The sequence below is a fragment of the Asterias amurensis genome, chromosome 10, assembly GCF_032118995.1.
Source record: "Asterias amurensis chromosome 10, ASM3211899v1".
In the NCBI taxonomy this organism is placed as follows: Eukaryota; Metazoa; Echinodermata; class Asteroidea; order Forcipulatida; family Asteriidae; genus Asterias; species Asterias amurensis.
The window spans coordinates 1,610,315-1,636,160 of NC_092657.1; the positions used below are offsets into that span (position 1 = coordinate 1,610,315).

At 41.6% G+C, this 25,846-nt stretch overlaps 1 protein-coding gene and 1 non-coding gene across 2 annotated transcripts in view; both read right to left on the minus strand.

The window, feature by feature from the left end:
• LOC139942556 (MAM and LDL-receptor class A domain-containing protein 1-like) overlaps positions 1 to 25,846 on the minus strand; it is a 112,769-nt gene that overhangs the window by 3,204 nt on the left and 83,719 nt on the right. The window contains exons 98-127 of the mRNA XM_071939397.1: positions 25,703 to 25,797; positions 24,979 to 25,146; positions 24,294 to 24,429; positions 23,394 to 23,534; positions 23,030 to 23,176; positions 21,438 to 21,703; positions 20,564 to 20,768; positions 19,786 to 19,935; positions 19,122 to 19,219; positions 18,681 to 18,851; positions 17,837 to 18,089; positions 17,183 to 17,323; positions 15,991 to 16,241; positions 15,368 to 15,575; positions 14,193 to 14,342; positions 13,264 to 13,376; positions 11,911 to 12,087; positions 11,510 to 11,593; positions 10,974 to 11,121; positions 9,297 to 9,422; positions 8,420 to 8,592; positions 7,520 to 7,688; positions 6,596 to 6,724; positions 5,475 to 5,612; positions 4,843 to 4,994; positions 3,591 to 3,795; positions 2,358 to 2,522; positions 1,961 to 2,023; positions 828 to 924; positions 237 to 318 (exon numbers count right to left, since the gene is read on the minus strand). Coding sequence (XP_071795498.1) covers positions 237 to 318; positions 828 to 924; positions 1,961 to 2,023; positions 2,358 to 2,522; positions 3,591 to 3,795; positions 4,843 to 4,994; positions 5,475 to 5,612; positions 6,596 to 6,724; positions 7,520 to 7,688; positions 8,420 to 8,592; positions 9,297 to 9,422; positions 10,974 to 11,121; positions 11,510 to 11,593; positions 11,911 to 12,087; positions 13,264 to 13,376; positions 14,193 to 14,342; positions 15,368 to 15,575; positions 15,991 to 16,241; positions 17,183 to 17,323; positions 17,837 to 18,089; positions 18,681 to 18,851; positions 19,122 to 19,219; positions 19,786 to 19,935; positions 20,564 to 20,768; positions 21,438 to 21,703; positions 23,030 to 23,176; positions 23,394 to 23,534; positions 24,294 to 24,429; positions 24,979 to 25,146; positions 25,703 to 25,797 — 4,601 coding nt within the window. The remainder of the gene's footprint in view (positions 1 to 236; positions 319 to 827; positions 925 to 1,960; positions 2,024 to 2,357; positions 2,523 to 3,590; positions 3,796 to 4,842; positions 4,995 to 5,474; positions 5,613 to 6,595; positions 6,725 to 7,519; positions 7,689 to 8,419; positions 8,593 to 9,296; positions 9,423 to 10,973; positions 11,122 to 11,509; positions 11,594 to 11,910; positions 12,088 to 13,263; positions 13,377 to 14,192; positions 14,343 to 15,367; positions 15,576 to 15,990; positions 16,242 to 17,182; positions 17,324 to 17,836; positions 18,090 to 18,680; positions 18,852 to 19,121; positions 19,220 to 19,785; positions 19,936 to 20,563; positions 20,769 to 21,437; positions 21,704 to 23,029; positions 23,177 to 23,393; positions 23,535 to 24,293; positions 24,430 to 24,978; positions 25,147 to 25,702; positions 25,798 to 25,846) is intronic.
• Positions 2,598 to 2,669, minus strand: Trnai-aau (transfer RNA isoleucine (anticodon AAU)). The gene has a single exon. It is a non-coding gene; the product is annotated as a tRNA-Ile (tRNA).

Consider the following 25,846-nt stretch of genomic DNA (forward strand, 5'->3'; position numbering starts at 1 on the left):
AAAAAACAAACTAGAATTGCACAAACGAAATTTCATACGGAGAGAATTTAAATTAGCAGTTAAGGGCATATCTGTCAGGCTGTATATCTGCGACTACAGCTACGGCTGTTGCTAATGATTTCCTATATTTAAATGCATGATGAAACAGTGATCAAGCCGTAGCGATAGCTGTAGCCATAGACGTGAATTCAGACATGCCCACAGTTACAAAAAGGAAACGTTCAAACCAAACCTACATCAGTGAGCGCGGTGTCACCAAAGCCGTCAGAATATACTGGATTTGTCATTCCACTTTCTGCGGTTAAAGCTCCGAAGCGTCTACAAAGAAAAGAAGAAAACACAATTTAATCAAATTTAATTTCATTTTATTCCATTTATTTTCATTTCATTTCATTTCATTTCATTTCATTTCATTTCATTTCATTTCATTTCATTTATTCTTGTTTGAGAAGCCAAGGACTCTCAGAAAAGCGAATTTAAATCACTGTACTAGCGAAGAACCCAATAGAGAGAAGACAATGAAGAAAGTTTCAGTTTTAGGATGTGGGAGGAAAACCTCAAAGAAATATGCAAAAGAAACCCATGTAGTCAGGTAGGGACTGAAAACCCAATCCACATAGTGCCCTCAGGCATTATTCAAACCAGGGTCCTAGAGGTGGAAGGCGAGGTAAAGATACCACTACGCCAACCTGACATAGTGCCACCATTGTGATTTGATCAGGGGTCTTATAGGTGAAAGATACCACTACGCCAACCAGGCTACTAGGCCTAAACCCAACCCCCCAACCCCTTATTGTGATTCTTGTCCTATTTCTTAATCAGCTTACTTTGTTTGTTGTACTCTCTTACTGTAGAGGTAGCCAATGATGATAAGAAGAACGAAGACCAAGATTCCGCCGATAACGCTGATGATGATTACAATATCTACAGACAAGAAAACAAATTAATCAATCAATCAATTGTTAAATTTATAAGATGCTAATCCAACAGTCGTTGCTCAAAGCGCCGTACAGTAGGCTTTTGAAAAAAGTTGAGATTTAAGCAAAGATTTGAAATTTGTTAATGAAGTAGATTGCCTGATATTCTGAGGAAGATGATTCCACATCCTTGGTGCTGCGGTATAAGGCATGATCCCCCACAAATCTTGCTTAGCATAAAGCCCGTTTCATACTGTCATTCTGTCATACTGTCATACTGTCATACTGTCATACTGTCATACTGTTTTCGCAGCAAATGTTCGCAGGAATTCAGCACAAGCCAACTAGTGTGAATTACTTGTGAATTTGTGATGTGAAAGTTCGTATTGCATTCGCTGAAAGTATAAAACAGGCTTAAGGCGGTGACCAACTTAAGGTACTGTGTACTGTACACTTCTTCTAACTGGTTCCCAGCAAAATTTTTTATGAAATTGTAGGACTTTAAACTTTGCATGGTGGGAGTAAACGGTCAAAGCCTACAGATCGAAACGTGAGATGTCAAGCGACTGGTTCGTCTCAGAACCACCATTGGAAGTGTTGTGGCCGAGCGGTTAAGAGCATCGAATTAAAACTCTGGTGTTTCTGATCAGAGTGTGGGTACGAATCCCCAGCCATGACACTTGTGTCCTTAAGCAAGACACTTAACCATTGCTTCGTCCTTCGGATGCGACGTAAAGCTGTTGGTCCCATGTGTTGTGTAAACGCATGTAAAAAAGAACCCAGTGCACGTATCGTAAAGAGAAGGGGTTTGTCCCAGTGTTCCTGGCTGGATTGGCAGCATAAAATATTGCGCCACAGCACCTTGTAAACCATTACGTGGTGCTAAGGATTAGGTCTTATATCTCAAACTTTGTCCCACTCCTTGCAGTAATAATACCTGGCGCTATGTATCCTTTGGTAAAAGGCGCGTTATAAATACGGTTATTATTATTTTTATGGACAAAAGGTGTCTTTTTGAAATTTCATAAAATGTTTTTCCTTACTCAGGTTTTTCATGGGAGATACGTTTGGTGCTTTAGTTCCGGGGAAGAATGTCGTTTTATTCGCTGTAAGTGGAGGAGAAAACAAAAGGAAAACGTTTACAATAATAATTCAACAGAAACCAAATCCAGACAAAAACACAGAAATGAATTTTATGATTCAATAGTTGAACAGAGTTGTGAAATCCTTGGCTAGTTATGAATTTGTTTACAAATTTCTGAAAAGTTGTTGAAAATTTTCGGTTGGAAGTATAATAACAATAATAATTCAACAAAAATAAAATCAAGACAAAGACAAACAAAAAAAATTAATGATTCAACAGTTGAACAGAGTTGTGAAATTCTTGGCTAGTTATGAATAAAAAATTGTAACTTTTTTTGAGAAGTTGTCGAAACTTACTGCAGCCACTGAGAGTCTGAGACTCATCAAACCCATCCGTCGGGCAGTCAACATGTCCATCACAAACCCACGCTGAAGGTATACATACACGGTCACCAACGCAGAAGATGTAGCTTCCATCGTTTACTCCGCAGGGACCAAGGGAGGGGGCAGGGGTCACTGAACCTACACAGGGAAAAAGCAAGAGTGAATTAAGATGCACTCATAGAAATAAATTAATTCTGGGGTTGAACAAAGAATTGACTGGAGCCGGATTCGAACCAACGACCTCCTGATTATTGGCCGGCGCTCTACCAACTGAGCTATCTAGCCCTATATTGGCGGTGTCCCTATATTGTCAATATCTTTGTTCGGGGGTGCCAGTCAGAGGCCATACAACCCTTAACTGCCGTGTAGCCAGGGATCACACCCAAATTACGATACAACCTAGGAAGCGGCAGCCAAGGGATCACCTTAAGGGGATGCGACTTTTTGTTTCAGATATCAATATAAACCACAAGGGAAACTGACTGGGTAAATTTTGAAATGATTTTTGGGGTTGAACAAAGAATTGACAAGAGTGGGATTCGAACCAACGACCTCCGGATTAACGTGCCGGCGCTCTACCAGCTGAGCTATCTAGCCCTATATTGGCTGTGTCCCTACTTTGTCAATATCTTTGTTCAGGGGTGCCAGTCAGAAGCTATACAATCGTTAACTGCTGTATAAAAATAAATATTAGAACTAGAGGGCACTTTAAATCATTTGACCTTGCCATCAGGACAAATCTTGTCAAAATCACAGGCTCATTATAAAAACATCACCTATACTTCAAAAATATTTAAAGGATAACAAAGACAACAATACAGAGTTTCATACAATAATGTTCCATAAACAAAGAAGACATTTTTTGTTATATGGTTTTGTAAATGTACGTATTTCAACAAAATTGACCCAATTCATCTGACGTCATCATCAGAATAATCTTGGATGCACCATACTGGTGGGCAGTGTCACTGTGCGTTATTCAGTGAAGTGTGCATTTTAGGCGACGCAGCTCTTACACGTAAACCTATGTGCCCACCAAACTGGCAGAGGCGCTGCATGTGACGCGCATGCAAGGGGGTCAATAAAGGGTCACTAATAATAAGACAAGAATCTATACTTAAAATATATCAAAGATCACAAAAAAGAGGCAGCAATACAAAAAGAAAGAAATAAAGATCCACAAAAGAAGAAGCAACTTCTAAATACCTGGTTTAGCACAAGAGGGTGAAAATGTCACATCATCGATGGCAACGACAGATGGTTCATCATCCCCAACAGCGCCCTCAAACATCACCTTGAAGGTATACTGGCTCGCAACAGAGACGGTTGCATACTTCCACGTATTGCCCTGGTCACCAGTACTCTGCCAGACGTTGGTAGCCTGACCATCTCTGCTGGATTTGGTGTAAACCTAGAGAGGTTTAAGAACAAAAAAAAAGCTTAGATTATAACATAAAACCCTCACTTGGTAACAACACTGTTGACATTACAAAATATTGTTTAAAATGACCCCCTCTGAAGCAGCACAGTTTTAGAGAAGACGGTAACTTCTCATCCCAAAACTTGAAACTGAGAAAGGCTTCAGGCATCACGCCTTATTTCATGCATCTGAAAAGGTTCAACATCGGTTTTTAGGCTTCCAAACGAGTCGTTCAAATGAGTGTGTCACTACGCTCGTACATTGCTGGTCAGAAGTCGACTAAAAGTGCACAGTCAAACTCGCTCTCTGATGACTGAGTCGTTCAAGTGAGTGTGTCACTGCGCTCGTACATTGCTGGTCAGTAGTCGACTTAATGTGCATACTCAAACTCGCTCTCAGATGACTGAGTTGTTCAAGTGAGTGTGTCACTGCGCTCGTACATTGCTGGTCAGTAGTCGACTTAATGTGCATACTCAAACTCGCTCTCAGACGACTGAGTCGTTCAAGTGAGTGTGTCACTGCGCTCGTACATTGCTGGTCAGTAGTCGACTTAATGTGCATACTCAAACTCGCTCTCAGATGACTGAGTTGTTCAAGTGAGTGTGTCACTGCGCTCGTACATTGCTGGTCAGTAGTCGACTTAATGTGCATACTCAAACTCGCTCTCAGATGACTGAGTTGTTCAAGTGAGTGTGTCACTGCGCTCGTACATTGCTGGTCAGTAGTCGACTTAATGTGCATACTCAAACTCGCTCTCAGACGACTGAGTCGTTCAAGTGAGTGTGTCACTACGCTCGTACATTGCTGGTCAGTAGTCGACTTAATGTGCATACTCAAACTCGCTCTCAGATGACTGAGTTGTTCAAGTGAGTGTGTCACTGCGCTCGTACATTGCTGGTCAGTAGTCGACTTAATGTGCATACTCAAACTCGCTCTCAGATGACTGAGTTGTTCAAGTGAGTGTGTCACTGCGCTCGTACATTGCTGGTCAGTAGTCGACTTAATGTGAACACTCAAACTCGCTCTCAGATGACTCACCTTAAGGGATCCAACCTTAGCGCCACTCAGTGTATACCAGAAGCGTACTTGACATGACCCCTTGGTGTTGGCTGGGTACTCCGTTGATGTGACGATACGAGCCAAGTCTGCTGGGTTCTGGCCAGACGCCTGGATCATTAGGAACTGACCGCCTGAATAAAGGAAATTAATACCAAATCATTTCGATTCATGTCAAGTGAAGGCAAGCATTTTCATGGAAAAATAGGGTTGAATTCATGTATTTATTTCATTTCTCAGATCAGTATAGAAAATTAAGTTCATTATACATTAGTAATAAATTTAAAAACGAAAACAGTAACAACCATGAAAGAAAACGAGTTGCTCCAGCTTATTACAGAGCCTTACAGATTGCCTTGAGATTGCCTAAAAAAGGCAGGTTCCTTTTGAAAATGCGAATCTTCGACAGAGATTGATGTTGACAAACTAAAGAAACATCAATGAATATTTGGTTTGCGGTAACACCATGTGCCAGGTAGAACTTGTTCTTAGAGAACTGTCTTGCTTTTTTCTACTACCGCGGAGTAGATGTTCCGTGGTTCGGAGACTTCTCAGTTCTGAAAAGAACCGTCCTGCTTTTTAACTACTACCCTTTAAAGAAACATCATTCTTACTTCCACTGTGATCCGAGCTGGGTCCAGTCGCAGAGAGCGAGAGCGTGGAAGTTGTGGATCGCACCCAATCAAAGTCATCATCCGCCATCTGGGACCAGTTGCAAAGATTCTCATCAAATGTGCACTCTCCATAGTTGCCTAGTAACATAAAAAAATAAACCAATCCAAATTAAATTCAGATAAAATTATTATTATTTTATCTTCTCTCTACAAGTTCATTAAATATACGGGGATAGCAAGATGACTGAAGAGGAAAATGTTCCTAAAGGTTCAGTCCGCCGATAAAACTATTTCTAAAAAGGTACAGACACACAGTATACATGTACATAGAAAAAAAAGGGATACAAAATGTTTGTGGCCTGACTCAGAAATTTCCCTGCAATGCGCCTGTGAATGGCCAGCAAAATGTGCATAAAACACAGGAAATCTGACTCCCCAAAAAATGTTGAGCAAGATTTATAATAGATGTTAAGTTTGCATCAGGGATAAAGAATATTTATTTCGAACTGCCTCTATGCTATCAGACAACCTCAGTAGTCTAGTTGGTAAGACACTGTTCTAGAATTCCAAGGGTCGTGGGTTCAAATCCCACCTAAATAACATGCCTGTGATATTTTTTTCACAGGACTCAGGAAAGTACCGAGTATACAGTGCTTACACACATGTATCGGTGTAAGGGTAAAACCAAATTAATAAGATTTATGTTGTAATAATAATCGTAATAATACAAATTTATAGTGCGCTTAGTACGTTTCTAAGCACATAGTGCTGGTGTCCTGCTGAAGACTGAGGGTGCAATCGATTAGCTTCCCTGGGTCTTCCCCGCGGTGCTCACTCGGGTGAGCCCCTGACAAGAGCTAAACGAACGACAACTCACCGCTCTCGTAGTGACGCCGTTTACATGGGGCCAGCCCCCAAGTGATCCACCCCACAAGCAGGGCACTGGGGGCTGACCTGGGTGAGTCCCTAGAATGACGTCAAAGTTATTCGAACGCACCGAGGGCAGACCGGGGTCGACCCAGGGAAGCTAAACGAACACACCCGATAGTACATAAACCAAGCCAACAGCACCGTCTTGTGATAATGCCAAGCAAATTCAAACACTAGAATAAAGTACGTACTGCATGATGTCTCGTCCGATTGGTCCAGACAATCGTTGTTCTTATTGCAGACTTTATCGTAGCTAATACATTGCCTTCCATCCGCACATTGAAACTCGTCAGACTTGCATTGGAGTTTGGAGCCGTCATCTGCAGAAATAGATAGAACAGAGAATATGAGAAAAAGCAATTATCTTATGGGTTAGTAAGGTTGGCGGAGAGACCATGTAAAGAAATCTCTTTTGAGTCGTGATGGCTCTGAGAAACGCCAGTTTCTGCTTGATGTTTTGCTCAAAATACTCTGATGATCGTATTCTGGTTTTTAAAATAGTCCAGTAAATACAGCCATTAATAATAATAACTAATAATTGTGGCTTCTAACATTATATAGCGCACATGTCCGTCACTCAGTGACGCCCCTGGCGCTGTAACCTACAGTACTTCCTGCAAGATGTGGGACTCCGTTTGAATTATGAGACCTAATTCTGATAGCACCATGTTATGTTTTTATACGGTGCTGAGGCGCAATTTGCTGCCGATCAGACCAGGCACACCGGGGCGAACCCCTTCTCTTTTCGATAAATGCACAAGGTTCTTTTACATGCGTTACATAACACATGGGACAAACGGCTTAACGTCCCATTCGAATGGTGAAGTGTCTTGCTTAAGGCCACAAGTGCATGGCTGGGGGATTCGAACCCACACTCTGCTGATCAGAAACACCAGAGTTTGAATTCGGTGCTCTTAATCACTCGGCCACGACACTTTCCATTGGACCGGGTATCTTCACACTTTATAAAGCCAAATTCAAAATTTTACAAGATACTTTTAATGATAACCTATTTTTTCCCTTTTTTTTTTTTTTTTAAATATGCGCAAAATTTCTCCTATTGTTTAAGCGCTGTTAAAGAACAACCTAAAATTTCTATGACAGAGTTTACTTACTTGCTCCGCATTGCTCAGGTGGGAACTCAATGTTATCAACGGCGATGGTTCCAACGCTTGATCCAAGCCATGCCTTAAAGACGATGGAGAAATGATCTCGGCCCCCGATCTTGGCTGTTCCCGTCTGCCAACTTGATTTCAGGGTTGAGCTTGACCAAATCTCTTCAAACTGAGTTGGGGTGACAAAGGGATACACTAGGGTGTGAGTATGTTTTAACAACAGCTTAAAAGACTTTTGATAATTGTCAAAGACCAGTATCCTTACTTGGTGTATCCCATCATATGCATCAAGTAACAAGATCTGTGAAAATTGGAAACTCTATTTTGGTTTTTGAAAGGAATGAAAAAAAAATCCCAGCCTTGTTGCTTCCAGATACCTGAAGCCTTTCTCATATTCAATTTTGTTAGTAAAATATTACTTCTTTCTCTAACACTACATTACTACAAACAGTGTTGTTTCTAACAATGTTTCTTAATATCAACAGCTCTCCAGTGCTATTACCAAGTAAGTTTGTAACAAGTTTTTATTTTTTTATGCAAGTCGCCAGACACACAAGGCCTGAAGGCCACTTCAAGGTGTGGGCTACAATTATTTGTTCCCAGAGGCTGTTGCCACCTACTCCTAGGGCTGAAACAGGGTTACCCCCTTTACAGTCCATACAGATGTACATGTAGGCTCGAGTATCATCCATCAGAAGCCTGGCCGGTACAGCAGAAAACACTACCTCCCAATTTAAGGATGTACCTACAAGTCCTATCCGAGATAAAAATATATTTTTGGCACTGATCGACTTTCCCGCAAGACCGCAGTTTTTGTGAAATAACGATACGATGTTGTTGAACTGACATGATGGCTTGTGGAGTAGTTGGAAAGTGAAACGGAACATTACGTCAACTAACCTTTCCTGTCTTTGTTTTGATGAGTACGCTGAGTTTGTTGCCAGAGTTACCGTCCAAGTAGAATTTGAAATCCAAGTCGCAGGCACTGCTGGCTTTGACGTAAGAGAGTGTGGAGAGGTAGGCCATGCCTGTGCCTCCGAACGAAGGCAGCTTACTGATGTACATAAATTTACCTGAAGGGAAGTTTAAATTTGTTGGTCAAGTCAATTCTTCTTTTTGATTCCAAACAAAGAAAAAGTATATAGCCTTGCTGTTTGCAAAACACAGAGAGGTTGTTTGCAAAACACAGAGAAACATTTACAATAGGGGTTGTGGTAATGTTCTGTATTCTGGTCGGCTGAAACACGGTCCTGTGGGACGAACGAGTATAAGCCAGTGAACGCGCGCATGTGTTTTGCGGGAATAGTACCAGAGCAGGCACTCGTCTTTGCAAATATTGCCCGTGGTAACAGCGCCCTCTCTTGACTTGAACCGTGAACAACAACTACAAAACTCCTTTTTCTGTTCTTATTTGACATTTAAGACCGAGCTGTGTTATAAAATACATATTGACTGGCATAATTCGGTAACTAGTGTACGTCTTTTCCCCCTCGGGCCTGTGAGTGACCAGAAGAGGGAAATAGGTCGCTTTTCTGGTCACTCAAAGTCCCTTGTGGGAATAGACGTATATTAGTTACCGAATTATGCCAGTCAATATGTGTATACTAGTCACAAGGTAACTAGTGTACGTCTATTCCCCCTCGGGCCTGTGAGTGACCAGAATAGGGGCCTCGGGAAATAGGTCGCTCTTCTGGTCACGTCACTCAAAGTCCCTCGTGGGAATAGACGTATACTAGTTACCTCGATGCCAGTCAATATGTGTATACTAATCTCATACCTTGTGCACTAGTGGAGTCCGCTGGTGGTGAGGAAGGTTTACCTAGTAGCCACTTGAGACTGCTTGAGTAGGAGTTGAACCATCCACAAGCCCCGGCGGTTACATCACTGAAGTAACAGGTGGTACCTAGAAAGGATCACACAGTGAAATATATTAAACCCTGAATTATGAAATCAAACAAAATTAAAGGCAGTGGACACTATTGGTAATTGTCAAAGTCTAGACTTTACAGTTGGTGTATCTCAACATATGCATAACATAACAAACCTGTGAAAATTTGAGCTCAATCGGTCATCAAACTTGCGAGATAATAAAGAAATAAAAAAACACCCCTGTCACACGAAGTTGTGTGCGTTTAGATGGTTGATTTCGAGACCTCAAGTTCTAAATCTGAGTTCTCGAAATCAAATTCGTGAAAAATTACTTCTTTCTCGAAAACTATGGCACTTCAGAGGGAGCCATTTCTTACAATGTTTTATACCATCAACCTCTCCCCATTACTCGTCACCAAGAAAGGTTTTATGCTAATAAATATTTTGGGTAACTACCAATAGTGTCCACTGCCTTTAAGTAGGTTTTTTAAAACTTATTCCTAAAGTTCTCACATGAACTATAGATACATAACATTGGAAATTCCTTTAAAGCCATTGGACACTTTCGGTAAACAGTATTGTCCAAGGCCAACACTTCGTGTATCACAACTTATATATAAAATAACAAACCTGTGAAAATTAAGGCTCAATCGGTCATCAGAGTCGGGAGAAGATAATGGGAAAACCCACTTTTGTTTCTGCACGTTTTGCCGTGTCATGACATGTGTTTAAAATAAATCTGTAATTCTCGATATCGAGAATTGATATTGTTTTAATGTTTTCTCAAAAAGTAAAGCATTTCACGTAATAACATTTCAAGAGAAGTCTTTCACCATTACCTTCTGTAAACCCTGTAAATTATTTGTAAATTTGTGAACTTTTAATTTGTTTCTGAACCGAAAGTGTCCAATGGCTTTAATTAACCAATTACATGTTATCTCCTACAAGGCAGTACAAAAGCAGCATCCAACAACAGAGTCCAGCATTCTCCTGATGACGATCAGAGCATACTGACCGGACAGTGAGTCTTTAACCACCAGGGCCCAATTTCATGGCTCTGCTTACCGCCGAATTCTGTGCTTACCATCACGATTCCCTGCTTACGTGCAAGCGCAGAATTTCTGCGCTAGCCTTGTAAGCGTAGAATGCCTAGTAAAGTGGAGTATGCACGCGCAGAAGCCCAAATTCGCCTATCACCCGTGAAAAATGCTTGCTGTAAGCACAGAATTCCCTGCTTCCGTAAACGCCGATTCCGTGCTTATGGTAAGCAGAGCCATGAAATTGGGCCCAGTTCTTTTCAGAACCAACATTACTCTCTTATAGCTAGCCTTTAACTTTGGGAAGTTGCATGCCTTAGGTAAGCAGAGCCATGAAAATGGGCCCAGTTCTTTTCAGAACCAACATTACTCTCTTATAGCTAGCCTTTAACTTTGGGAAGTTGCATGCCTTAGGTAAGCAGAGCCATGAAAATGGGCCCAGTTCTTTTCAGAACCAACATTACTCTCTTATAGCTTCCTTAATTCTTTGGGAAGCTGCATGCCTTACACGTAGTTGGATTTGGAAAGAAGATTGTAGAAGTTCTTACCACAGAGAATCTCTTCTCCACATGTGTCTCTCATATTGCATTGGTCGTCCTTAGAGTAGCATCCATCCCCAGTGAGACAGCTCAACTGCTCGTTCGGACAGTGATTGTTGAAATCCCCGTGGGCTGCTTCTCCTGGAAGATGGTCTCCCTGAGAAAAGGAAAAAAAAATTCTTTGACAATATATATCTCACCAGTCTCATAAAGGCTTACCATCCCGGATGGCCTGGCCTTCGCTCGGGTTTAGACAATTATACACTCTTGTGGCAATTCCTTAACGGTGCATTCTGCTGTTGAAGACGATGCATTTTACGCACATGCCCCAACACCTTTGGAACCGTCTCCCTCATCAAATTCGTTTCTTTGAAGTTTTCAAGAAACATCTCAAAAGGTTCCTGCTCAACTGCTGATTGCTAAGGGACAACTGTCTCTCCCATTTCAAATGCCATTATTCATTTGTTTATTGCTTACAAGCACTACACTGTTGTACCCTGTGTTAGAGCGTTCTTGCTATGTTTTGTTGCTGATGATGAGCTTACCAATTTGCATCCATCCGAGAATGATACGTCATCAATTGCAATCTGATTGGTCGCCCCGCTTCCCACAGCTACCTCCAAGACGACCTGATTGGACAATAAAAAAGAAAGATTTACATAATTTTTATGCACATAATAAAAATGTATCAACGCGTTCAAGTTGTTTTTTAACGCAGCATACTTTGGCTCTCAGTTTTTTATTTAAGACCTCAAAATTGAATTAGACAATTTTTTAAAATCGCCAAAAACACAAAAATAACTAACTGTACCTCCATATCTTTGCCAATAAGCGGAACAGCTGACCCATTACCAGTGAATCTTACTGAGCTGGACTCAGTCAAGTCGTCAAATTTATTTTAATACTTTTTAATGATCAACAGAAACTCTGAAATCATTATCTGTACCTCCATATCTTTGCCAATAAGCGGAACGGCTGACTCATGATGCCTCCATAACCCATTACCAGTGAACCTAACTGAGCTGAACTCAGTTAAGTCATTAAGGATGTACGAGGTTCGCTTCTTGACGATCAGCACGACGGTCTGGTCAGCCTGGCCGGAGAAGAAGTACCAGAATCGAACCTGCAAAAGGGATAGTCAGAGAAAAAGTTAACGATACAACCAGGGCTAAATTTCATAAAGCCTGTAAGCTGGTAAGCACAAAACAATCGCTAAGCACAAAGTAATCTTGCTTAGCAAAACAAGCATACCAGCCAGACTACCATACAGTTACTTTTGCTGCTACAGGTGCAACTGGTATCATAAGACATTATAAGTTATCACACAACCGCGAGTGGAATACAAAAAAATTATAGCGCTTCTGCGTCCCATATCCAACGAGGCTGAAGGCCAAGTTGGATATGGGACACAGAAACGCTATATTTTTTTTTAATTTCTCGAGCGCACCTGTGATAACGAGTTTATCTTCCAGTCTCACTTGCAACGCGCAAAATTTGAAATTTCAGAGCGTTTTTTTCACGTGCACATAGCTTAGAATGTAATTTTTGCACTGTCCGTGTACGGTGCATGACAAAATGACATTTCACAATACGCACTGTGTAATAAAAACAGAGGAAGTAGGATATAAAACAGAGGTCGTAGCATATATGTTTTTATCCCCCTAGTAGTTCGAGCTTCTGATTGGTGGATTAGCGCGTACTGGAAGATAATGTTTGAAAAGACACTGCTTTGCAACCAACGTTAATTAGGTAGCCAATACTGCAGTTGGTTGCCTATACGTTGCCTGGAAATATTTCCTCATGTGACAAGGCCCTATGAAGCCCCTACTATTATTAATGCATCCTTGGGTCAGATTTCACAAAGAGTTAAGGCTTGTCTCCTCTCGAGTTAGGACGAGTTACAATGTACTCACATACCAGCCAGTTACGAGTTACTCGTCCTAACTTAGGACTTGCCATACGTTTTCAACATCTCCTAAGACTAGTATACAAATATTGAGTGGCTCAGAGGGGAACGGGAGGATAATTATCGCAAGGTAATACTGTACTGCTCAAAAACATTGGGAACAAGGATGATCCTAACTGTTGAACGGGAAATGCTATTCCCCATGGGCGAATAGGTCTTTTTGATTGTCGGTGCGGATGGGAGTAATAGTGAATGTCACGTGAAGTAAGTTCCAATGACAAGGATCTGTATGTCAGTTGTATAATTAAGACTAGTCGTACATGTACATGTACTTGTACATGTACTTGTAACTCTTGTGGAATCGACCCCTGGATAGTATCAATGGCATTTTACCTTGCAATTAGCAGCGCTGTTCTTGCTGATAGGTGGACTTCCAAGTCTCGCTACGCTGCCTGCCTTCCTTGGCCATGAGGAGTCAATGTAGAGATAGTTTCCTGTAGGTAGCCCTGAAAGAAATAAGTTCATGATTATTTTGTGTCGTTTGTGAGCTTATTTCATACCTTGTACACCAGCTGAATCCGTGGGTGGAGCGGCAGGCAAACTTAACACATTTGAAAACATGGTCTGCTGTAGCTTTTACTTAATAATGATAATAATAATAGGAACTGGATTTATATAGCGCCAACCAAAGGATGCAAGGCGTATAGGTCTAAGGGCATGACTAAGAGCTAGAATTAACTTTGTTAGAAAGTAGGATTTGAAACTTGGCTTGGTGGGAGTTTAATCAGGTCCCAATTTCATAGCGCTGCTTAACAGTAAGCAAATTTGCGTGCTTACATGTACTGTAGCAGAAAAATTTACTTAAGCCATAGCGTATTTCACAGGTTAGCAGAAAAATTGGGCATTATGATGTCAATTTTGTGTGTGCGGTAAGCACCGGAAGGTTAGCATGCCTTTTCGTGTGCTAACGGTTAGCAGCGCTATGAAATAGAAATCGCACAGTAAGCACAAAATCGGCCGCTAAGCAGCGCTACGAAGTTGGGCCCAGGTGAGGAGGGCGGTAGCACCATGTGTAAGTCTCTCTTTTTTTTAGTTGAGTGCTGGTTCTAAAAAGAACCGGCGGTTTGATTGGAAGTATGCTCTGACTGTCTCCAGGAGGAACTTTGCTAGAGTGAGCTTAGTTGTCAAAGTATTTCAATTTTTTCTATTTAATTCTTTTATTTGTTCATTTTTTTCCCCCATAAAAAGTGTGTCAAGCAGCCCAGTCCGTTTGAAAATGAATTGATTGACATAAGAAACAGTTAATAATACTTCAGGCTTACCGTCGCTGTTCGGTTTCTGTGTATGGTCCTTGATTGGTCCAATTCCATTACCGGCTGGAGTGCCAGCTCTCAATGACCAATCAAAATCATCGCCATATTCCTGATGCCATTTACACAGATTGGTGTCAAAGTTACAGCTCAGGACGGCATCTGGGGGTCAATATCATAGAGGTCACAGGTTAAAGGTTAAAGATACAAAGTACAAAGTAAAATGAAACAAGTGTGTCAATGTTACTTTCTTTAACCCAGTAGTGTTGTGCCGTGCAGTCAAGTGCTCTGGACTCAAACTCTGGTGTTTCTGAACAGGGTTACCCCCTTCACAGTCCATAAGGATGTAGGCATGGGTACATCCACGGAGCCACCTACTCCTGGGACTGAAACAGGGTTACCCCCTTCACAGTCTGTAAGGATGTAGGCATGGGTATCATCCACTAGGAGCCACCTACTCATTGGGCTGAAACAGGGTTACCCTCTTCACAGTCTGTAAGGATGTAGGCATGGGTATCATCCACTAGGAGCCACCTACTCCTGGGGCTGAAACAGGGCTACCCCCTTCACAGTCCATAAGGATGTAGGCATGGGTATCATCCACTAGGAGCCACCTACTCCTGGGGCTGAAACAGGGCTACCCTCTTCACAGTCTGTAAGGATGTAGGCATGGGTATCATCCACTAGGAGCCACCTACTCCTGGGGCTGAAACAGGGTTACTCCCTTCACAGTCCATAAGGATGTAGGCATGGGTACATCCACGGAGCCACCTACTCCTGGGACTGAAACAGGGTTACCCCCTTCACAGTCCGTAAGGATGTAGGCATGGGTATCATCCACTAGGAGCCACCTACTCCTGGGGCTGAAACAGGGTTACTCCCTTCACAGTCCATAAGGATGTAGGCATGGGTACATCCACGGAGCCACCTACTCCTGGGACTGAAACAGGGTTACCCCCTTCACAGTCCGTAAGGATGTACATGTAGGTATGGGTATCATCCACTAGGAGCCTGGCTGGTAGAGCAGATTACACTACCTTCCCAACTTTTATGAAGCAACTATGGTCAAGGACACCAGAGCCATGACCAGGATTCGAACCCACACTCTGCTGCTGACAACACCAAAGCTTGGGTCCATTGACATAGACCTCTAGGCCACGACACGCCACTACAGCTATAATACGTACCACATGACTGTTCGTCCGACCCATCCCCACAATCGTCCACAAAGTTGCACTTGCTGTCTATGCTGATACACGCTTGATTCTTGCAGGTGAATTCATCACTACGACACGCCGCACCAGAAGGTTCCGGCATGTTGCATGAGTAGAAGGCAATGTCGTCTAGAGAGATACCACCCTGGTAGGTCGCTGCTCGCTTTGCCTCGATGACAACCTGTTGAAGAAGTATTGTTATTATTGCTAATATTATTTAAAAGGCAACTCCTTCAGTCGGACTTTACCCCAAAGCCCCAGATGGGTCTTTCTCAGGGTTCTCGCTGTTCCAAAAAGCGCCGCCTTTTGTAGCAGATCTACCTTTAATGTCTACCTTAACATCCCCCATTCTAACATCACTTGGGGAGACTGTTCTTTTTCACATGCCAGGTGATGGTACTTTTTTTCCATCTCCTTTGAAGCTACCCTTGTATCACCCGGCACTGTTATGTCAACAAGATGACACCTGGGCTCAACTTAATAGCGCTGCTAAGCACAAAAATTTGCTTAGCATGAAATTTCTTCCCTGATAAAAACCAACAGATTTTCCAGCCATCACCAGTATACCCAGTACCCAACCAATCAAAAAATAGTACCTGATAGTTAGTGCCAGCACCCAGCATCATCTCCGTCTTATCCCACTTTGGTACATTAGCTCCACTCAGGTACTTCACCAGCTCCTTTCCGTTAGACCCAACTTTGAAGACACTGAGGGAACCCACCGATGGTCCATACATGTAGTACCAGAAGCTAAGCTCACAGCTTGCTACCGTCTGTGATAATGCTGTTGTGGAAATGGTAGCGACCCCGCCGGCCTCAGTTTTACTCAAAGTGGTCAGGTAGGATCCTGGAGGAAAACGAAAAGAAAAGAAAAAGCTGTTAAAAAGTCTGTTTTTGCCAAAAAGGTAGTACAACTTGCTAGCAACTTTTTGCCGAAATGCTAGCAAGCCCAGCGACCTCAGTTTTACTCAACGTGATCAGGTATGATCCTGGAGGATTGAGAAAAAGAAAAAAAACTGTTTAAAAAGTCTCTTTTTGCCGATATGCTAGCCAGCCCAGCGATCTCAGTTTTAATCAGAGTGGTAAGGCAAGACCCCGGAGAAAACAGGAAAAGAAAAAGCTGGTTGCTCAAACATTCTGTTCTCGGCGAAGAGGTGGAACAACTTGCCGGCATCCCTAAATCGTCGAGACGAGAGGGGCAACAGATCTGTCACATACATGTATGTGGTCAGGAAGGACACGTTGCAAGAGGGTTAAGAAAATTGCTGTTCTTGATCCCTCCGCCCGACACACTACAATGTTTATGGCCTTACCAGAGCTCGAGCTTGTACTGTGACCCTTAAAATGTCAAATAGACAAGAGATTCGCAGGATCCACGTCTGTCTGTGGTATGATTCGAACCTCCGACCTTCTGATTGCAAGTCATGCAGTCTAACCAATGCAACAACTTTAAAATAGACCGATCCAGTAGGCTCCGCCCGCGACGCACGTGCGAGCAAGAACAAGTGGTGTTCTCCAATGCCTTTCTACACAACTCTGCCATGCGCGCAAAGATATGCGCACGCATGTCGGACCTTATTTGTCGGACCTTTGTTGCATTGTAATTGGTCAGTACGCAATAGGGCGGAGCTTAGTGGATCGGTCTACTTGATGCTCTTAACCGTTCGGCCATGACCCCCTACTATGTTTTAACGACCTCAGTAACGAGGTGAACTCATTGGACCACAGTGAATTTGATATTTTGAACCCCTCAGCCCTAACACCCTACAATGTTTTTTACGGCCTTACCAGCGCTTGAGCCTATGCTGTGATCCACAGTTGGCATGTAGGTCTCTGTCGCCTCGGATGCCTTCTGTAAGACCCATGAGTAGCTCTCACCGAAGAGCGACCAATGGCAGGTACCGGTCTCAAAACTACACGCTGATGTCACTGCAAAAAATAATAAAATAGATACAAACATTGTGTACACCAAACTGTGAGATGGAAGGTGAGGAAAGATACCACTAAGACAACCCTAGTTCTACTTCACCTACATTTAAAGAAATCACAAGACACAAGTTTGGAGTCTAACCACAACTAAAAAAGTAGCGTGCTTTAGGATACGAGTGCCACAACCGAAATCCTGACACTGGACACCAGGGCCTAGGTCCGGCATTACAACAGAAGAGACTTGACAATTTTAGTCAGGCCAAACAACATCAGACTCAAACTCATTTTTTTGTAAAATACAAGCATTTCAAGATGACGTATTTCTGTCAGCAACTGGTGAAAAAAGTGTATAAAAAAAAATTATAGTTCAAAGGGATACTTTTTCAACAATATTTTTTGTTTGTTAGGTAAGAGCATTTCTATCAGTGATTGGTAAAAATACAAATAAAGTTATAGTTTGAAGGGATACTATCACCAATATTTTATTTCGGTATGGCCTTATAGAATTCTTACCACAATCCTTCTCATCTTCCCCGTCACTACAGTCCGACTTGAAGTCACATTTGTCATACATCGGAATGCAAGACATGTCAGCACTGCAGAGGAACTTGTCTGAGTCGCACGTCGGTTGACCGGTAGGGGGTGGGGCTGTAACCGGGGGTGATGGGAGGTCCCCGCTGAATGATTGACAGCCTGGGGTGATGCTGACGTCGTCGATGGCAATGTTGCCCTGGGCGCCGTTACCGATGGTTGCTTGGATACCAATCTGAGGGTTGATGAAATTAAAAAAGTTACTGCAAGGAACTTTACTTTAGGTTTTGCGTTAATTTGTCCTTTACTCATTTTGAAGTGTCCTGGCCAAGCAATCTAGTGCGTAACAATAATACGAAGAATAACTAGCTCTTATACAGTATTCACAATAACTGTATCAATGCACTTTACATTCATTCCCTTTGGTCATTGGGCAGATAAAATTCCTTTAATCTTTCTCAGCTCCCTGGGGAGTATACAGCCCTCACCTGCCGTGACGCTCCAAAGGCTTTTTCATACACAATATCAACCTCTACCCTTGCAGGTACCCATTTATACCCCTGGGTGAAGAGAAGCAATTTTAGTCTTGCTCAAGGACACAAGTGTCATGACCGGAATTCGAACCCACACTACGATGACTCAACAACCAAAAGTTGAACTCGATGCTCTTAACCACTGAAGTACTGATGGCCAAATCATTGGAGTGTGGGTTCGAATCCCAGTCATGAGCAAGGAACAAACCATAGTTGCTTCCCTCACCCCAGATGTATAAACAGGAACTTCCTAGGGCTGACAAAAAGAAGAAAACAACAGAGGCAAACTTTACCTGGAATGGAGCAGTTGATGTAAGAGTTACTTCCGCCCTGTTCCATGCATCATTCTGCCCTCCAGTCTTGGACCAGAGACTCGTTGCTTTGTAATTGCTGTTCTTGTACTGGCGTATCAAGACGTTCAGGTCTTTGATGTCATCCCCAAACATGTGATAGTAGAATCGGACCTTCAAAGAAACAAAGTTTTGTTAACTTTTAACTTTGTTCCCAGTAAAAATGTAATGGAAGAATCAGATCTTTGAAGAAAAAAGTAAAGTAATGTTTCCAACTGTGTTCCCACCAAACATGTCTTAAAAGACTCGGACCTTCACAGAAACAAAGTTATGTGAGTTTCCACTTTTGTTCCCAGTGATGTTTGTTTGTTTGTTCTACTTGCATTTGAACTCAGAACACAGAGTATACAGTGCTTAATACACATTAGTTAGTGTAGGTTTTACCTTGCAATCGTTGTTTTGTGTGGTGGCAAACTTTGGACTGACAAGGTAGGCGCTCTTGCCAAAATTAACCGGACTGGAATCAGCATACAGGTAGTAACCTGGGTGGGGAAAAAAAACATGACATGTTGACAAACCAAAATTAAATGACAATTTAGATTTACCTTCTGTAAATATGACATTTAAAGATACATTACAGAACTGGTTTTGCTGACAAAACAGTTGCTCACAGTGTAAGCACTTTATGTAATCCACCAGATATATAAACAGACAAATCTGATCGGCCATCTGGGTCCCGAGAAAAAAAGTGAAAAACCGATTCACATTTTCCCATGACATAGATGCAAATGAAAAATGAATGAAATGCTCCCTGAGAAATAAACTCCAAGATATAATAATATTATATATTTCTCAACAAATATGTCATATCAGACAGCAATATTTTATGGGATGTTTTCTACTATCATTGTTAGACCGTGTAAGTTTTATGTTAATCTGTGATCGTCACGGTTTTTGTTTCTAACCAATTCTGTATCGTTCCTTTAATAAAATTTTTGTTTATTGATGGACAAAAATAGAGAGAAGCAAAAATGTCATAACATACTGTACAGGTTGTGTAAGTAACACCGAAGAGGTTTTTTCCCTGGTATAAGTAGATGTCACGTACCTTCACCAGTTCCCAGCGTGTGATCCCTACTTGGTCCAGACTTGCTGCTATCAATAGACCCCTTGTTTCTCTTCCATTGGATGATGTAGGAACTCTGATCTTGAGTCCAATCACACGTGCCGCTCTCAAAATCACATAAATTGTAGCCGCCTTAAGAAAAAAGACAAAAAATGCATCACATTATGAAAATCTTTTGTCTAGAAAAATTGAGTGGAAATCCACTTCTACTTGAAATAGGTTTGGGCTTGGAAGGAGAGCATTCCCTGAAATCAGGGTGAAATTCACGGAGGCCATGGTGAATGGTCTGGAGACTCTTGTTCTTTTAAGGTAGTTTGTGAAGGAAATTACAATTCCCTTAAAGCAAGGTGAAAGAGAAATAGCTCCTTGAATTGCAGCCAAATCCTGCACTTCACTGCGATTTCACGGTGGTTGCCCAACAAAGATAGTCATAGTGTGATTTTATTAAAAATGCAAGCACTCAACACAAATTTTAGTCTAAATAGGGAATATTCAAGTGAATGATTGCAAGTTTGCGGTAAACTCGCAAAAGTTGGGGAGGTGGTAAATGATACAAATACAAGTACATCCCTGTAAAGGGGGCAACCTTGTTTGAGTCCCAGGATCATAGGTGTCAAAGTGCCGCTTGTGGCAGTTAACTTGGGTTGACAGCCCACATCAGTTAAGTGTAGGCCTGATGAAATTGGGCCCTGGTAGTCAATGGACAGAGTAAAACACAGTCAAATAAAAATTACAAACAGAGTAGAAAAATAGTACATACTGCATGAGGTTTCGTCCGAGTTGTCTCCACAATGATCCATCAGGTCACACTTGTACGTCTGATCAACGCAGGCACGGTTTGTACATCTGAACTTAGAAGGAGGGCAAGAGTCTGTAATAGGAGGCAGGGCACAGTCTTGGAAGGTCAGATCGTCCAGAGCTATCTTCCCGTTGTAGTCGGCATTTCTTCCCTTGTACAGTTGAAGCTGTAATCAAGAATAAAAATAATAATAATAATAATAAAAAGTTCTTATACATGTGCAGCACATTTCACAATCACCGTCTCAATGCAGTTTTCATTAGTGCCCTGGTCATTGGGCTAAAAACATTCCTTAAACCTTTCTCAGCTCCCTGGGGAGTATAGAATACTGCCCTGAGCTGCCGTGGCACTCCAGTGGCTTTTTCATACACAACATTAACCTCTACCCTCGCAGGCATCCATTAATACCCATGGGTGAAGAGAAGCAATGGACCCTTCCCATGAAATATGCTAATTACATTCACACATGCGTACAGACCCTGTTGGTTGGCAAACGCCATAGAGTTATGCACTAAGCAGACGCGCAATCAAGTCTGCGTCACGCACCCATTAGCCGTGTACAAAACAGCGCGATGTTTCCTCATTTTGCCAACCAAAACGCTAGTGCGCACGCGCTACGTGCAATTTACATATTTCTATTATAGTAAAGCATCTTGCTCAAGGACTTATGTATGGATTTGGCTAAGGCTAACTTGGCGCCCCCCCCCCCCCCCCGCGACTATAACAATATTGTGTGTGCTTTGTGTGAGCATTCACAGGGCTTCAGATGAGTGAACGAAGCCTGAAGCCAAATCCAAAGCCAAAGTTTCAAAAAGCACATAAGAGTTCATTATACCTGGTATGGATCCCTGCGTCGTCCAATGCTTATAGTTTGCAATTTCCATTCGGCACCCTGATCGCCTCCAATCTGCCACATCATTGTCTCTGTCTTGTCCATCATGTTAATCAAATACATCGACATGTCGCCAACTTTACTCCCGCTGAACACAAACCACATGTTCAGGATGCAGGTTGCCGAGGCAACGGCATAAACAGGGCTGACCAAGATGGCTCTCTGCTCCAAGGTGGCGAAGCCAGACGGGGCAATAAACAAATAAAAACCTGGAATAAATTCAGTAATGTTGGATCAGAACTTGACAGAAAAATCAGGAAGGGGCAATAAACTAATAAAAAACCTGAGATGCAATCGGTAATATATGAACAATTTACATTCGAAATAGAAATGAAAAACAAAATGGCAATGTTGGACAGGGCAATATACAAATAATGACAAGGGAAAAGAACAAATGGGCCATATTCACAGACAGGCAGACAGATAACTAATGACCAAGAAAAGTACAATAAATAGGCCTAGTAGATGATTGAGAAACAAATGGGCAACAGTCACAGATAATGACTTATGAAAAATTTCACATACAGAATACAAGTGAAAGCACACTGGGCTCATTCAGATTGTTACAGGGCAATATTCACAGGCAAAAATGATAAAGTGTACATACAGCATGTACAGTATACATATAAATTCAAGCTAATGTAAGCTCACTCAGATTGCAATCACAATGTCAGTCAGGGCAATATATATACAAACAATGACATTCAATGATAGATGATTGAGAAACCAATGGGCAATATTCTCAGAATGACCTGCAAGGAATATATGCTAACAAGTACACCATTTAAAACATTCTGGGCTCACAATAATAGATAGATCTCCGATGAAAGGTGGAAAAATATACAAAAATATCAAAACAGCAATGCAACTTTTGAAGTACAACATAAAATCACACTGATATGGAAGTAAAATCCAAAATGCAGGTATCAAAACATTTATCATGTAAAATGATAAAGATATCAAAATGTCGACAAAAATACAAATATGAAACAATTTACCAGTGACAATGTGAAAATATCAAAATGACAAGTTTATGCACAGAATTCAATTACAAAAATGCAAAATGATGACAAAAATACACATATGAAACAATTTACCAGTGACAATGTGAAAATATCAAAATGACAAGTTTATGCCACAGAATTCAATGACAAAAATGCAAAATGATGACAAAAATACAAATATGAAACAATTTATCAGTAACAATGAGAAAATATTAAAATGACAAATTTATGCACAGAATTCAATGACAAAAATGCAAAATGTTGACAAAAATACAAATATGAAACAATTTATCAGTAACAATGTGAAAATATCAAAATGACAAATTTATGCACAGAATTCGATGACAAAAATGCTGTTCATTTTCAAAGGAAAAGAGAAATCACAAAAATTCAATCATACATGTATGATATTGGCACTTTTGGAAGACATAAAATAGATCGTACATGTATGACTTTGGAGTGAAAGAGTGAGAGTGAAAGAGTGAAACAAAACCAACAGAAATGTTTTAAATTGAATCAAGGGATACAGACCAGCTGAGGTGCCTTCTGAGTGGTCCTTCCTTGGGGCAAGGTTCGGCGTCGACGCGGTCATGTCTCCGTTTGATCTCGTCCAATCGAAGTTATTCAAAGCTGTTTCCTTGAAGCCGCACCAATCAGCTTCGAAGGTACATTGCTCAGCTGTGGAAGACAAATTTCAGTTTGAAAAACAGTTTCTACTAAACTGCTTTGTCATGTTTAAACCTAGTCGAGCCGTAGTTTATAGTTTTAGGGGAGAACGAATAAAACTTTATAGAGTGTGATTTAAAGAGAAGCCAAAAGTTCTGTTTTCCTGCATCACAATTGGAAATTAATAGCATATACTGATAAGAAGATTTTAAACTCTGTATTAACTTACGGCAGTTTTTCTCATCCAAGCCATTGTGGCACTGAGATTTAAAATCACAGACTTGTTCCATCGGCAGACATTGCGGCGTCGTTCCCTTGGTGCACTGGAAGGGCGTCTCAGGTGGGCAGTCATTGGGCACTGGTGTGGTTGCTATGGTAAACAAAGAAAGGAATTGGTCAAAATCTGAAAAGAAATATGTCAAACTTGCCAGTTGCCCTTGTGATTACTTATAAAAAGGTGAGGTCTACTCCCAGCAAACCGTCCAATCTATTGACCCGATTCACCTGACGTCATCATCAAAATCTTGGATACGCCATACTGGTGGGCAATGTTACTGTGCGTTATTCAGTGAAGTGCGCATTTTAGGCGACGCGGCGATTACACGTAAACCTTTTGCCCACCAACATGGTGAGCGTGGACAGTCACCGCAAGTGATGTGCGTGCAAGGGGTCAATACCTTTCGTCACTCACTCCTGGTAGGAATGTACTGAGAATTAACGACACTGATTGGCTCCCAAGGGTGACTGCCTTGCGTGCACGCTTGTTTAAAGCGCTTGTGGGATGCTTAGTATGTGCGAGTGAACGAGCAAATATTGTGACGCGATTCCATTTAAAAATTAATCTTGCTTTTGCATAGTAACCCTAAACTGCAAGCAGCTATACATATCACAAGGTCAAAGAAGAACAAGAGGGGACCAGTTGCTCTATGACTCTTTCGCAGGTTAGCACATTTTACTGAACCAATTCTAGGGGTTATGAGCGAGCAAGCATACTAAGACAAAAATGGCGCGGAGATATCAAACACCCCATGTCACGAGGTTGATCCATGAGTGAAGGGGAAGATGTGAGTCACTCATTTCCTTCTTGTAGTTTGGAACATTTTTACGTGGGGGGGGGGGGGATACTTACTCATTGGAGCTGAAGTGGTTACTATAACAGGGAAGTCTCCGCCTGTATAGATCTGACACTCCGGTGTGAAGGTGATATCATCCACCGCAATGTCACCAGACGTTACTCCTCCATTTGTAGTTGCACTCAGAACAACCTGGTAAGATTTTTAAAAGTAAAACAAATCCCATTTCCAATCTTTGTCTTGAAAATGGAGTGAAAATCTTCTTTTCTTCTTGAAATAGGTCTGGGATTGGATGAAGAGCAATCCCTGAAACCATGATGAGATTCACAAAGACCTTGATAAATGGTCTGGATACTCTTTTTAAAAGTTGGTTTAAGGGAATTACTATTCCCTTAAAGCATTGTCAAAGATGGCTCCTTGAATTCCAACAAAATCTTGCACTTTCAAGGTGGTTTTACAGGAAAGATTTTCAGCGTGATGGAGAAGGGATACAGCTACGATTGAAGTAAATATGACTAAAATATCACTTTGTTGAAGGGCAATAGACCGATCCATTAAGCTCTGCCCCATTGCGTATTGACCAATCACAATGCAAGGAAGGTCCGACACTGAGGTCCGACATGCGTGCGCATATGCTTGGCACGCGCAGCAGAGTTATGCAGAAAGGCATTGGAGAGACCCACGTGTTCTTGCTCACACGTGCGTCCTGGGCGCAGCCTACTGGATGGGTCTATTGTTTACCTGGAAAGGTTTTCCGGTGATGAGTAACGAGAGGGAAGCTTTCTTCCACCACTCTAGATTCTCTCCTCTGATGGTCAGCTGTGGTGTAAGGTCTCCATTGACAGCCGTCCTGGTATAAACAACGATACTCCCGATCTTATCTCCCTTCATGTGGTAGAAGAATCGCATCTGTGGGTTTCAAAAAGAAAAGGTTATTTAACCACATCAATGATACACGAAACCTTCATTGTAGTCAAATTTTCTTTGTTCAACCTTAAATCATCTAAAATTAACTTAGTTAGTTTTCTTTGTGGCTTATGATTTGATGGAAATAAAAAGTCACCTTAAGGTGATGCCCTGGATGTTGCTTCCCCGGTTGAGTCGTAAAAAAAGAAACCGCCAATATATGGCTAGACAGCTTAGTTGATAGAGCGCTGGCACGTTAATCTAGAGGTCGTTGGTTCAAATTTCATTCTAGTCAATCTGTCTTTGTTCAACCGTAACTCATTTTAACTTACCCAGAATGTTTTCCTTGTCGTTTATTGTTTGATTTTTGACAGACGTACATGTACGGTGGCGTTTTTTTTTTATACCACCAAATACTTTTGTTGTCTTTCCTTTGTCAAGTTAAGGTTTCATTGTGGCAATGATAGTTTGAAGGCAAAAACTACTCAAGAAGCTAAAGAAAATCCAGAAAAACAATATCCAGGGTGGGCATTGAATTTTTTTGGAAAAACATTCCTACCGTGCATGCTTTTGTTGTCTGCATGGCCACACTATTGATCTGAGCACTGCGTCTGCGATTTGATGAAGGATCATAACCCATGTAGATAAAAGAACCTGTAAAACACATCAAAAAACATACCAATCAACCTTTGACCTTAAAGAC